The 13,081-nt window shown below is 42.2% G+C and overlaps 1 protein-coding gene and 1 pseudogene across 1 annotated transcript; both read right to left on the bottom strand.

Annotated features, from left to right (window-relative positions):
* Position 1: 1 nt before the first annotated feature.
* LOC115789598 (dnaJ homolog subfamily B member 5) lies at positions 2–3,782 on the bottom strand. The gene is made up of 4 exons (XM_030743077.1): positions 3,558–3,782; positions 2,725–2,983; positions 1,844–2,379; positions 2–941 (listed from the first exon to the last, which is right to left on the bottom strand). The coding sequence occupies exons 1-4, from the start codon at positions 3,663–3,665 to the stop codon at positions 708–710; spliced, it is 1,137 nt and encodes a 378-aa protein (XP_030598937.1). The 5' UTR covers positions 3,666–3,782; the 3' UTR covers positions 2–707.
* Positions 3,783–3,895: 113 nt separating this feature from the next.
* On the bottom strand, positions 3,896–12,160 carry LOC115789724 (urea transporter 2-like; annotated as a pseudogene).
* Between the last annotated feature and the right edge of the window lie 921 nt (positions 12,161–13,081).

The following is a 13,081-nucleotide window of genomic DNA, read 5'->3' on the forward strand; positions in this document are numbered from 1 at the left end:
ATTCAAATTCTCAGTTTTCTTTATTTTTCATGCTTTCAAACATTTCTATATATCAAGTAATAATACATCAGCAGCTGGCTCAGAATATATACAGACATTTCAAATCATTCAATAGAACATTTGACAGATGAATCTCTCTTAGAGACAGTGTTTTAGCATTTTGTACACAAAGTAGATCTTTGTACACAAGTATGTTTGCTATTGTAATAAATCAATGCAAAAGTTCAGTCATATGAACACCATATAACTATAATGATGATGATAATGATAATGATAATAATAATAATAATAATAATAATAATACTAAAGTTGTTTTTTCTACCATTGAGGTTTAAGGAAGTCTATACAGACTTGAATAGCACACTGATATCCTGCGAAAACGTTTGCAAGTATAACAGTACAGATAACTCATTCAAGAGAAAGGCTATCGAGTCAATGGATGCCCTCAGATACCAAAGACCCCCATTAATCAGCTCTGAACTCACTGCTCATGGGGCATCACAGTTGTTGCGCGTTGTGCCGAACACCTGCAGAAAGTCATCTCCTTCCTAAAGTTGCATCTAGTCTACAACTCACTTCAGCGCCACTTGCTGCTTCCAAACACAATAAGAGGTTGTGATTGGTTGTGATAGCACCTTAGGCAAGGCTGTGTTTGTGAACTGATAGCAACACACGGTGAAGCTGTGTCCATGAATCAGTAGAGCAGGCTAGCACTGGGCCAGGCTATGCTTGATGATCTCTCGGGACTGTGGTGGGATTCTGTCGGGGAAGGCCACTTGGAACTCAACCACCAAGTCGCCTCGCTGGGATGGGCTTTTGGGCAGGGGAAGACCTTCGCCTCTCAGACGCCGGACAGCACCGGGTTTAATAACATCACTGCAAGGTAGAGGCATCATCCGGTTGTCAAGTGTTGGAACATTTACTGTGCACCCGCAGAGAGCCTGGAGACAACAAAAGAGAGAGAGAGAGAGTTAGTCCTGCAGACCTGTTGTTAACAAGTTTCATAATGGTTTTTCAAGTGGCCTAATTATGACTGGAATTCACTCTCTTTAAAAGTGTCAAGTTGCATAAGAGATAAATATGGGGTGTCTGTCTTTCTGGAACAATTTTCTGTTATGTTCTGTGTTATACAACAGACCGGTGTTACAGATGTTATAAATGTTGCTCCATTTACTGGCTGTGTGTGGGAGTTAAGTGTTTTAGTGACTGAAGTGAGCCATAGGAAGATGGAGGAGCTCTTTGAAATGTCATTCTCTGTGACTGCTACCCTGCTAATCTGTGTGTGGGTTGGTGGAAGCGAGAGCCAGAGACAGAGCGAGCCAAAAAAAAAAAAAAAGCCGCCTGACTTATACAAGCAGAGGAGTCTGCAGCCAGCATAGTAGTGAGGGAGGGTGAAGTGCAATTCGTGGGGGCAGTCAGTACTGGGAGCTAAATTTAGCTCCTGCTCTCTCTCTCACTCTGCAGGGGCTGATGAGGTAACGGAGGCGTTGGCAGGCTGCTGCTGTTCTGTTTGTGGGGGTCTGTCAGCCCATTGTAAGCTGAGGGGTTCAGAGGCCCATAACAGAACACTGTGTTCTGTTCTCCGACTGCAATCAAAGAAATTGTCCTCCCTCCCTGCATTTGGCAGGGATTGGACCTTCAATCTTATGTGTTACTGATGGTTTTCAGAATTTGATTTTCTTTGGCATTTAAGAAAGAACATTACTCAATGGTTATGTAAAGGGCAAGAACTGGTGTATAGATTTTAGCCTTTATCTGAGTAGGTGTAAGTGGTTGTATCTACTTATAGGCCAGTCATATGTTTCATAATGTATCGAGCCTGACAACAATGCACCAAACTCACCTCTTTTAGGGTGATCTGGGCTGTGTAGACGATGTTGGAGCCTTCTCTCTTGTACTGAGGGTGCTCCTTGTCCCTGAGGATGAAGGTGATGTCTGCAGGGGTGCTGTTGGGGGTCTCATCTCCCTCCCTGGGGAAGGTGATCTTGGTTCCCGCTTTCCAGCCTTTCTTCACCACCACGTTCAGCACCTTCTCTTCTGTTCTTAGGCTGCGGCTGTCGGGGTTGAGGCGGCTGCGGGTGATCTTCACATGCTTCGTGCAGCCGTGCATCACCTCCTCCAGGGACACCAGCAGGTCGTGCACCACCACTTCACCCTGCAACCGCCTCTGGCCTTTTCGCAGACCGCCCTCGTGGCCTGGAACCCCGCTCACATGGCTGAAGGTGAACCGTCTGAAGGGGTTGAAGAGGTCATCGTCACCATCGAATTCATTGCCGAAGAAGATGTCGAAGTGGTCGGAGCCATTGAAGAAGGAAGAGAAGGTGGAGTGGGGGTCACTGTGGAAACTGTTGCGGAAAATGTTGCCTCCATTTTTAAGACCTAAAAAATCAGAAAGAAAACAGAGTTTAGTCAAACTCTTGCAGAATATCGCTTAATTTTATGTTCCTTAAGTTCTCTTCATGCCACCTTCTCTAAAATGATACCAAAACTCCTCCATTTCTCCCTGAATAACTAATCAGCCTTACAGCTGCTGTATTTCACATGTTGAGCTTGCTTAATGGGAATGGGAGAGTCATCACACATCAATATTTAGCATTTAATGATGACATGAATAGTTAATCTACCGGCCCACACTACACTAATTACTCAGATGGCAGTAACTAGTGAAGCTATTTAAATTATATAAATGAAATCCCTGCAGTGTCAGATCTGTATCCCTCTCACCTTCCTCTCCAAACTGGTCGTATATGCTTCTCTTTTTGGGGTCAGTCAGGATCTCATAGGCCTCTGCAATCTCTTTGAACTTGTCTTCCGCATCGGCATCACTGTTCTTGTCTGGGTGGAACTTGAGGGCCATTTTCCTGTAGGCTTTCTTAATCTCATCTTCATTGGATTCAGGGGAGACACCCAGGACTTTATAGAAGTCTTTGCCTGCAGGTTTGATGGGCAGAGAGGGCGTGTCCTGCTCTGACCTAGTGCTTTCCTGTGGAGACACAAAAACATCACATTAGTACCATTTCCTCATCTTTAAATATTAGCTTGCACCAATGATGGATTTCAAGTCTTGTCAGATGGGAGCGAATAAGCATGCAAATGAAAACATCCATCCTCTAGAATATTAAACAGAATTGCAGATGCATAAGATATCTTCCAGAAGAACTGCTACACCTTATCTGTTAATATGCAGAAAATCACCCCTGGCCCCAGGAGAAAGTATCAGTGGGGAAACACCCTTATCTCCGTGCTGCTGCATGTGCAGCTACATATCCATGAATTTCATAGGCTCATGCACAGCACAACGTGAGGCGGGGGGGAGTCATATAAGAGGCAAAAGACTACCCCCTCCAACAACCGAGATACTCTGCAGCGATTGGCTGAACGGGAATCGGTAATTCTTGCATGTGAATGAATCCGGTGCTACAGTAACATGCCAGATTCTTACACAGTATTTAATTCTATAACATTATGTATACAAACTGTTAGCACTCTATATTCATCTTTACGCATTTCACACACACAAATAAACAGCTGAAAAACTTCCTCAAACAAGTACTTACCGCTGATGATGATGATCCGGAGCTGTCACCCCTGTGCATAACTCGCACTTTGCACTTGACATTGACATTTTTGTGCTTCACACCGAACTGGGTCCAGATGAGAACCATGATGAAAAGTTTGCTGTGGTGCTACGTGTGTCGCTGTCCGCTCGGGGCTGGTGCTGAAATCGCTCCGCTTTGTCTGGTTGCGGTTCGTCCTGTCTGAGCTCTCCTCAGCTCTCTGTTAAATACCGGCGCGGCGGCTCCTTTTCACTATCCACTCACCCGCCCACGCTCAGTGACTGAGCTTTCCCCGGACCCGCCCATTTCCTCACGCGCGGCAGGGGATGCCGGTGTCCTCAGCTCGTTCGGTGAAAAGCCATTGGCGCTCTGGCGATGATCACGCGGATGTTGCAGCCTCCCTTTTCCATCTCGAGACTTGTTTCCGGAGTTCTTGAAGGCAGCTTTGAGCAGTCACGACTCGGTACACCGAGTCCTTTTTCACAGACAGAACAGGCACAGTTATGAAAAATAACTGCTGTCTGCCCAGACAAACTCCAGACAGACCATAACCTGTTCAGTGATGGAGCCCCTGTCCTCAAGTGACATTTTGTATTTAAGCCCACGCTTTTTAAGCCATACATTTTTTCTGTGGATGAGAGGATGCAGCTAAATGAACTAAATCTTCCTTATGTTTGTGGGTATGTAGAGTAATTTTAGAATAATCTCTTCTGAAGTACCCAATAATACTGCAATAATGCACAGGTCCCTTTACAGTCTAATTCAGTTGGATTCAATTCAGTTCAAAACAATGATATGTATATATCATGTTTATATATTTTTTTTATTTTTAATTCACAACATTAGCCATTCCAGGGCAGACTGCAAGGTAAAGATCATTCAGTTTTATAGAGGGAATGTAATCCAGCTGAAATGTATTGAGAATCTTTAGTTAATATAAGTACCAATGCATGAATGTAAGGACAGTCAATCGAAGTAAAACTCACCAAGAAACCTACTGAAGATAAATTGCTGATTGTAAGGAAACTAACATGGCACCATCTCATCGAGCACTTCATTCGGAACAGCGCTGCAGTCCGTATGAGATATGATGTCTGTCATAAAGTCCACTTGTATGAGTCTTAACCTTTTTATAGTTTTTGTTGCCAACACGGGAAAGGTGATGCTTCTTATTGAGGCAGTGGTGGATGGTGGAGGTATACTGAACGCCTTTAACTTAAAATGTCTTACAAATATTTAGTCTACCCCATTAGAACTGAATTGTATATCGTGCAGCAGACAATAAACCTATGCAAGTAAAGCACTTACAAGCTAACAGCAAACAGCTGTAGAAGAAAAAGACAGTTTTGAGTTATGTAACTGAACGTGTTAAAAAAACACCCTTGTGGTCGGTAGGTGTTGAAATATCTTGTGAAAATTTAAGATATTACCTGAATCAGTCAGCTAGCTGATGGTGTTACATAAATTTTCAACATATCACTGTCACTGAAATGTGTTCCCACTTGCTTCAAATAAATCACCAATCATCCCTAAAAGCCTGCAGTGTCTAAATGGCTGCTGCCCCGTGGTGCGCAATCCATTCTAATGAAATGTGTCGACAGGCTGGTTCTCAAGTACATCAAAGACTACAACTCAAGCCAGCCTGGACCCTCACCAGTTTGTATTCACAGCCAAAAAAAAATCCACAGCCCAAACACACACACACACACACACACACACACACACACACACACACACACACTGAAAACAACACTTACACCAGAATGCTGTTTGTTGATTTGAACTCAACATTTAATACTAAGAAACTGGCCAACTTGGCACTCTGGGCCTGAGTAACACACTCGAGACAGTTTGGATTGACAGTCACAGCTCCTCTGTTCTAACCTTGTATCTTTAAAAGCATTTTATCAGAGTCTGAGTGAAAGATGTGGCTTTCTGAAAGCATGTAAATGGAACAATAATGTTGCATGAGAGGATTTAGTAACTGCCAACAAACAAGCAAAAACACAGAAAACTCAGGAGAGGTCATGTTCCCACATTTGAACTTATTTCCAGTGTCACTGAAAAAGGAAATTTTTTTTTTTTTTTTTTAGCCTTTTAATATTTTCTCTTAACCAATTAAAAGTGAATGGTGGACTGCATATGCATTACATCATGGGATAACTTGGATATTAAACTGGGCCACAGTGCTCTTATGATCCAGAATCAAAGGAAGACAAATGCTTGTTAGTAAAATTCCCTCAAAGAAAGATCCATGTCTACTGCTTTTGAAAACTGATAATATGGTTCTACTGGCATGTCTTCTGTGTATCTATGAGTCAATTTTTGGATATAATTACTAAATTAAGCATAAGTCTGTGGTAGGAAGTAACTGCCCCTGTCCAAGTGGCCGTGGATGAATGATGTACACGATGACATGTGCTGATTACTACACAAAGGCCTCGCTTTTGATGAAATTCAGCAAGTCATCTGTTTAAATGGCATTTTTTTTACTCCCATTGACGAAAAAATTTGTGTTTCTATTTTGGAATTGTACTACACATACTACGAGATTACGACACACAGTCTACTGCAGTCATGGATATAGAATCGGTGTCACAGGGAGCGTACATACATGGCAGTGCTTCCTCCTCTGTGATGCTTCCTACATCCAATGGGGGATGGAATTTCCTCAGGATTCTCCCTTCGTCTCACAGGAAGCAGTAGACAAATTTGGTTTGAACATGTTGAGCCAGGAGCGTCATGCACCAGATAGCAGCTCATACATACTATTCACAGACTGAGCAGGAGAGAGTGAATCAGAACAGCTAGCATTCATAACTCCTGCCCACGGGAACAGTCAGTGTGTTTAGTCCTGTTTTTCACACATTCACACTCTCTTTCTCACACAGACACATTCAAAGGTGCCTGTCAGTCTCGGAGAAAATAATGCTAATTAAAGAACCAAGCAGCAGTAACACTGTTATTGTTAGGTGGCGAGAAGGCGGACAGCTTGCATGGGGCCTGGTGTTCCTGTGGTGGTGCTTGCTGTTCTCGCATGTTCTGTAGTTGCTGTACTGAATGTTCACTCGCTTCTCTCTTTGTCTGGGCTGCTGTTTTCCCCTGCAGGGTACATAATGGTTTTTGTTGTGTGTAATCATATGCATGAACTTAAAATTATTTTTCCACAGGCTGTCACTCTGATGAACACTCTGTACTTAAACATCGATCATACCCACTGTTGAATCAAAGCACGCCGTGTACTGTTTTGTTTTATTGTACGTATCTATATACCATATAGGTATACAGTCAAGTTCTAATGTCTGTACTGTATATATAGTAGCAAGTTATCCATCCCTTATGTATTCTATAATGTGTGTGAGTAGATTAAAGCAATAGCTAGAGTACCTAATTCATACTATTGCCTGTTTAACATTCTCTCAAACTCTCTTCCTGGGATTACACATAAGCACTTCATTAGGTATATGTAACTAGTACTGGGGTGGGCCCCCTTCTGTCTTAATTGTTGATGCCACAGACTTAAAAAGGTGCTGGAAACATTCCTCAGAGATTTTGGTTCATAGTGACATGACAGCATCACACAGTTGCTGCAGATTTGCCCATAATGCAAATCTCACGTTCCACCACATCCCATAGGTGCTCTACTGGATTAAGAGCTGGTGTCTGTGGAGGCCATTTGAGTACAGTGAACTTAAAGAATCTCAGACTGGTTCAAGAAATTGTGCACCATGCACGATGAAATGCATGTCTATATGGCACACACACACACACTGTCCTCCAAAAGCATGATAACAGTAGACTTAAAATGATACTTTCAGTTCACAACACAGCAATGAGACAAAAGTAGACACCAAGCCCGATCAGATTCCCCCATGAAACTGATGGGCAAACTTAGCAGTCTGATACTGGACTTCACAAACAGACCCCTGACAGTTTGGACTGACAGTCACACCACCTCCACTCTAGCACTTAACATTGGAGCCCCCCTCAGTGTTGTGTGCTCAACCTCCTGTTGTGTTCTTTCTATTCATTCAGTTATCTGCTGAGTTGTACTTAATGTGTGCTTTATTTCTTCTTAAAGTATTTAACATTTGATTTCCGTGGCCTAAAATGCTATTGCATCTTCTCCAGAAATCTTCCATGGAAACCGTGTCCTGTGTTTTAGACAGAAGGATGCAGGCTTATTTAACCTCAGAGGCTAATAATTATTTAAAGGGGCAATGCAAATCCACAAACTGCAGTCTCAGTTTGGATCACTTGAATTCCTGTCATCACTAAACTACTTAAGATATCCTTAAAACAAGAGAAAAATACAACATATTTAACTGATTTCCACCACCAAAATCTTCCTCTGTGCACTTGAAAGAGTTGTTATCATCTTTTCCTTTTGTACCAAACAAGCACAAGTGGCTAATGTAACTATAGTTATGGAAGACTTTGACCTAGATTTCTGTACAAGCTATTCTTAAATGACAGCATAGTAGGCACCTAATGGAGAGATGGAGCCACTGATTTATATATATCTTACTGTCGTGTTCATACTGAGGTTTCAACCCTGTCTCATTTTTCCCTGTGGGAGTATTGGGTGCTGCCTGCAGGGGATGCAGGAAGGTGAATCACACTGCCGAGAGCACAGCGGCACATGCACGGGAGGAAGTACCGCCAACCTCATTTCACATTGTGACACTGCCACCTTGTCCTTTAAAATGTCACTGGATGAATCAACATCGTGTGAAAGGCCATCGAAAAATCTATTGTCTGAGGTCTGGTGTACTTACGGGCTGCAGAAGATCACGGAAAATCTTACAGGAGGCACTTGAGAAAGTTTTCTTATGCAATGCCACCAGAGTTCAAGTAGAAACCTTTTTGAGTTCAGTAAGTATTGTGTTCAAATGAGGGCAGAATTGAGAAATGCATTTTAGATATTAAGTTTGAAAAAAAAAACCCCCACAGTAATAACAAGCCATATTTTATCACCAGGCAAAGTAATGAGATGTTCTTATTTCCAACTCCGTCCCCTTCCCTCGTCTCGCACCTTCTCCCCCCTTGTACTGCAGCTCCCACACATGTCTGGGTGTGTGACTGGCTCGTATGTGTCGTATTGGCTAGACCATAGCCATGCGCCTTCAGTGCAGCAGATACAGACAGGCAGATGGCAATAAGGACACATAAAGATACAAAATATACACAAGAATACAGACAGTGACCCAGACAGAGCTGGCATCTTTTTCACAGAGAGCAAAATCTTCTTGCTTGAGGACAAAAGGCGAGATAAGGACAGACGATGCTTGAATAGAGACAAGCAAAAAGAGAAGGATGCAGAAAGAGCAGAAGTAGGAAAGCAAAGATCTGCGAAATTTACCAAAGAGATGAAGAGAAATGATAAGAGAAAACATTAAGACTGGAGTACAGAAGGCGGTGATGGATTATGTGTGTGTGTGCAGTGCAGGAGGTGTTTTTTTTTGCTGGGGGGGAGCACTTTAAGAAATCTCCCTTACGGCTCATTTTCTGCATAGCTGAAAACATTCTGCTGCATTTTAAATCCTCTTCCAACAGCCACTACAATTGTGCTGTCGAGGAGAGAAAAGTACCCCCCCCCCCCCCCCCCCCCCACACACACACACACACAGACACACCCAGTTTTTGCTTTGTACTCATTATAATCGAACAGCACAACTAAAATATTGTGGTTTGCAAAGTTAAGCTTTTAATAAAATATGCTACAGCTGAAATGCCGATACACATACAGATGTGCTCAGCCTGTTCCCTCTGTGTGATTAGATTTACATTGCATTGGTGTTATACCTTTTATTGGAATGTACTGCCCTCTTCAGGGTAGAATAAATACTGAAGAAGAAAATATTTGCTGCTTAGAAATGATTTGTCACTACACACGGTACCCAATTATATAACAAATTTAGTTATGTAAGAGTGAAAATGCCAAAATTTCCATAATTTCTGTGATTAAATGCTCACAAAGGTGAATGTCAGGACAAATGCTAATTCTCTACAGTCAGATGGACACTTGGTTCTCCGCTCTCCTTCTGCGGGGCCTCTTCTTGGCCACTGTTCTGCTGACTGTGCTGAGGCCTTTAATTGTCTCTGGTAGCGGCGATTTACCTCGGGGTAGGAGACCGCAGACAGAGGCAGTCTGCAGATTGCTGAAATCTCAGAGGAAATGAGGAGAAAGATGAGAGTCGACAGGCAGAAAGGCCACGTGCAGGCTGGTAATGCAAGCTGAAAGGGGATGCCATAGGAGAGGAGAGCGTGACACATGATGTGCACGTTGAAATGATGTTTACAGACTCAGGAGGAAAGTTTCTAACTTACCACAGACATCAGAGTTGAGGTTGCTGCAGTAGAGCCAGTAGGTGGATTACCCATGCTATAACATAGAACACACCTCCAATGGCACTGCATGATAGTGCACTATTATGTCCCCACAGCCCTGTGTAAATATCCCCATGAGGAGCAGCCAGAGCAAACCATGCACCACACATCACTGAAAACCATCATCATCCCCCTCTAAGTATTACATAAATAACAAACAGCTGCATAAATCAGAAAACTGAACATGTGCATTATTTAAGGAAACGTTCCACGGTGCCATTTAAAGAGCCAGGGCTCATTCTGGAGGCTCAGACATTTCTATGCTAATTGTTTTGAGACTTTTACCAGTAAACATGCCAGCATCAGAGCCCAACATGGCATGAAAACAAATAGCTGTTGAGCAGAGCGGCACGGACAGAAGGATGAGACCTCCTGTCCAAGGACTGTCACAGCCATACACCTGGCCAATGCCAGCTGGCACTGACAAGAATAGCTGCAAAATGACAGCCTCTGTTTAATTACACTTTAAACAGTTAGCACTGTTTTCTTAATCAAGCTGAAACAAAATGGCAAAAATAGCTGCTATTTAGATATTCACAGCTGGCTGGATGTCCACCAGGCAGTACAGATAAAGCAGGTTTCATTTAATTTAATTTTCTTGCATGTCATATGCACTGTATAAGAATATCTCTGTGTGTAGCAGGACTGCACTATACCACTGGAAAGTATGGGTGAGTAGTTCATGTAGCTGCAATGTGCAAACACTCCGAAATATTCATGAGAAGGGTCCCATTTGTTAGCAACTGAGGACAAAGCACTGGAGACTACTGGGCTGTGAACAGAGGCAGGAAATGAATTTGGAGGGAAATGACAACAGGGTGACATTACAATACCATCTAGATTTATATGTATTATTATTTATGGGGCAAATGTCCAATCAAAGTGGCGTAGAAGAGAGATAATCTGTTTGCAGATTCTGTGCAGGTCGTTGCCTTTTCGTGTCTTTTGAAAAGAGCAAACACAAAAGCAACAGTTTGATAGTTCTAATGCAAAACTCAGGGGATCACTAAAGACATTGGAGCCCTTTATTTTTAAGCGTGCTGATGATTAATTAGCCAACAGAGATAAAAAAAAATTCAGCCAGCAGCAGTTTTCATTTGCACTGGAAAATTGATGGTCAGTGACTAGAAATGCAAAGCTGCTTTTGCCTGTCTCTGAAGAACACAGTGTCCAAAACTTCTAATTCACTCTTTTACAACTCCCCGAATGAGCAGTAAATTGAAATTTGAGACTGAGACTCACTAATCATCGTTTTATTGTTGTGTCCAAAAACACTTTCACTTTACACCGTGATTTACTGTCACAGTGACATTTTTAAAATGGTGTGTAAATTCAATGCCACAGCATAAGGAAAAAGGTATATTCATTGCTTTCACGCTGCTTTCTGCTAGAAATCATTTAATCCAAAGAGCCACATTTACAGCTGACAGTGAAACTAAATGATGCAGCACATGGCCGAACACTGCTGCACTTAGCTGAAAATTACAACCATGTAATTGACCCCTTTTTCCCTTGTGGGTTGTTTTTTGAGAGTGCTTTATAGTAGACACATTTAAACTATCATAATTTAGACACTCAAAAAAAGGACAAACATATTGCACCAGAGTATATAACTTGTTCATAGTGCCGCTCATTATTACACTAAGCTTTAAAATTTGACAAGGTGCCTTTCCCATTTATAGGATGCAGCACATTAATTTCTAGAAGAGAACATGGACATAAACACATTTGACAGGAAAAGCCACCTGTGCCAGTTTATTTTGGCAGAGAACACAGCATTCACTAAGGTTCCATTGTAGACATGTAATCCCACTGATATGGCCTCCCTGAGCTGAATGTGACAAATGTGGTCAAAATGAGTGAGACACAGTTAAATAAGCAACATGCTGTGAAAAGTGCACATGTAAAGAAGAAAGTGTAGGCCCAGGGAATATAAGTGAGAGACAGTGATAATGGCTTTGTGTTAGGAGGGAAGGGTGTTACTTCACAATAAAGTCAAACAAGGTTATCAAGGATAAGGAGATTCCTACTGGCCTGCTTTGCCCCAGCAAAAAAGGTGGACCCGGTGGACACTAGTGGACCATTCATAGCCCACCAAGGGTTCTGCGGGATGAGGTCAGCAGCCCACTGAGAGGGTTGATGACAAACATGGCTTGAACCACCCCTCGCAGGATGCAGTCTAGCACCTGGATTACCACAGCCCATCCTATCATAGATGGAAACTGACTTCACTTTGATTAGTAGTATGATCCACCATTAATGACTGTTAATGACTGTTCAAGCTCACAATGACCTACTTAATGAAGTCTACCACATATGCAGACTTTTACTAGTATATTGTTACTTCGATCAGCACTTAGTTTCCACCCACTCTCCGCAGAGTTGCATGTCCCCTGTGAAGCGAAAGGAACCAGCTGGAACTTCTTGCTGTGAAGGGTTTTTGTTATTATTATTATTATTATTTTTTTTTTTGTTGCTGTTTTTGTTGTAGTCCATACTTGCTGTTACAAAGAAATGGCAGGTCATTCACTGGACTTGTTACATATTACAGGTTATATCAGCACACAGAGATTCTACTTGGTTCCAGGGTGAAATGTTTTAACGGCTACTGAATAGACTGCAATGAGAGTTTCCACAGATATTCATGGTTAAAAGAAGAAAAGCCTCGATTAAGTGCAGCAATTCACAAGAATCACCTCAAGTTGCTTTATATTGTGTGTGTGTTTGTATGTGTGTGTGTAAATAGCCTCAAAAAAGCTTCAAAACATGGCTTTACTTACCATTTATGGCCATTACTCAAAATAAATCTTATACTATAAGAGGTTACTAGCTCAGCATAAAATAATGATTTTTTTCATGGTAAGATTGCAGAATCTCACCATGAAAGAACTTAAAGGTGAATCACGGCTGAGCTGACAGCAGATCTCCAGAGAGGGGAGCTCCACTGCTGAAAGCAACTGTCTCAGTGACACTATTGATATTCAGAGTTTGTCTCCTTACCGAATAGATCTATGGTGCACAGAGGATGAACGCTTAGACTCTGGTGATCTCCCCCTCATCAGGAAGAAATATTCTCATATCCAACAAAATACAGCGTCTACATCTTATACAGATGGTAAAGATTCACGGCCAGT

Source organism: Archocentrus centrarchus, chromosome 12 (genome assembly GCF_007364275.1).
Source record: "Archocentrus centrarchus isolate MPI-CPG fArcCen1 chromosome 12, fArcCen1, whole genome shotgun sequence".
Classification (NCBI taxonomy): Eukaryota; Metazoa; Chordata; class Actinopteri; order Cichliformes; family Cichlidae; genus Archocentrus; species Archocentrus centrarchus.

Excerpts from the sequence above, each read along its gene's own strand:
- LOC115789598 (XM_030743077.1), bottom strand. The coding sequence starts at position 3,665 with ATGGTTCTCATCTGGACCCAGTTCGGTGTGAAGCACAAAAATGTCAAT. Across the intron at positions 2,984-3,557 it reads CCGGATCATCATCATCAGCG|GAAAGCACTAGGTCAGAGCA; the intron begins GTAAGTACTTGT and ends GTGTCTCCACAG. Across the intron at positions 942-1,843 it reads CCCAGATCACCCTAAAAGAG|GCTCTCTGCGGGTGCACAGT; the intron begins GTGAGTTTGGTG and ends TGTTGTCTCCAG.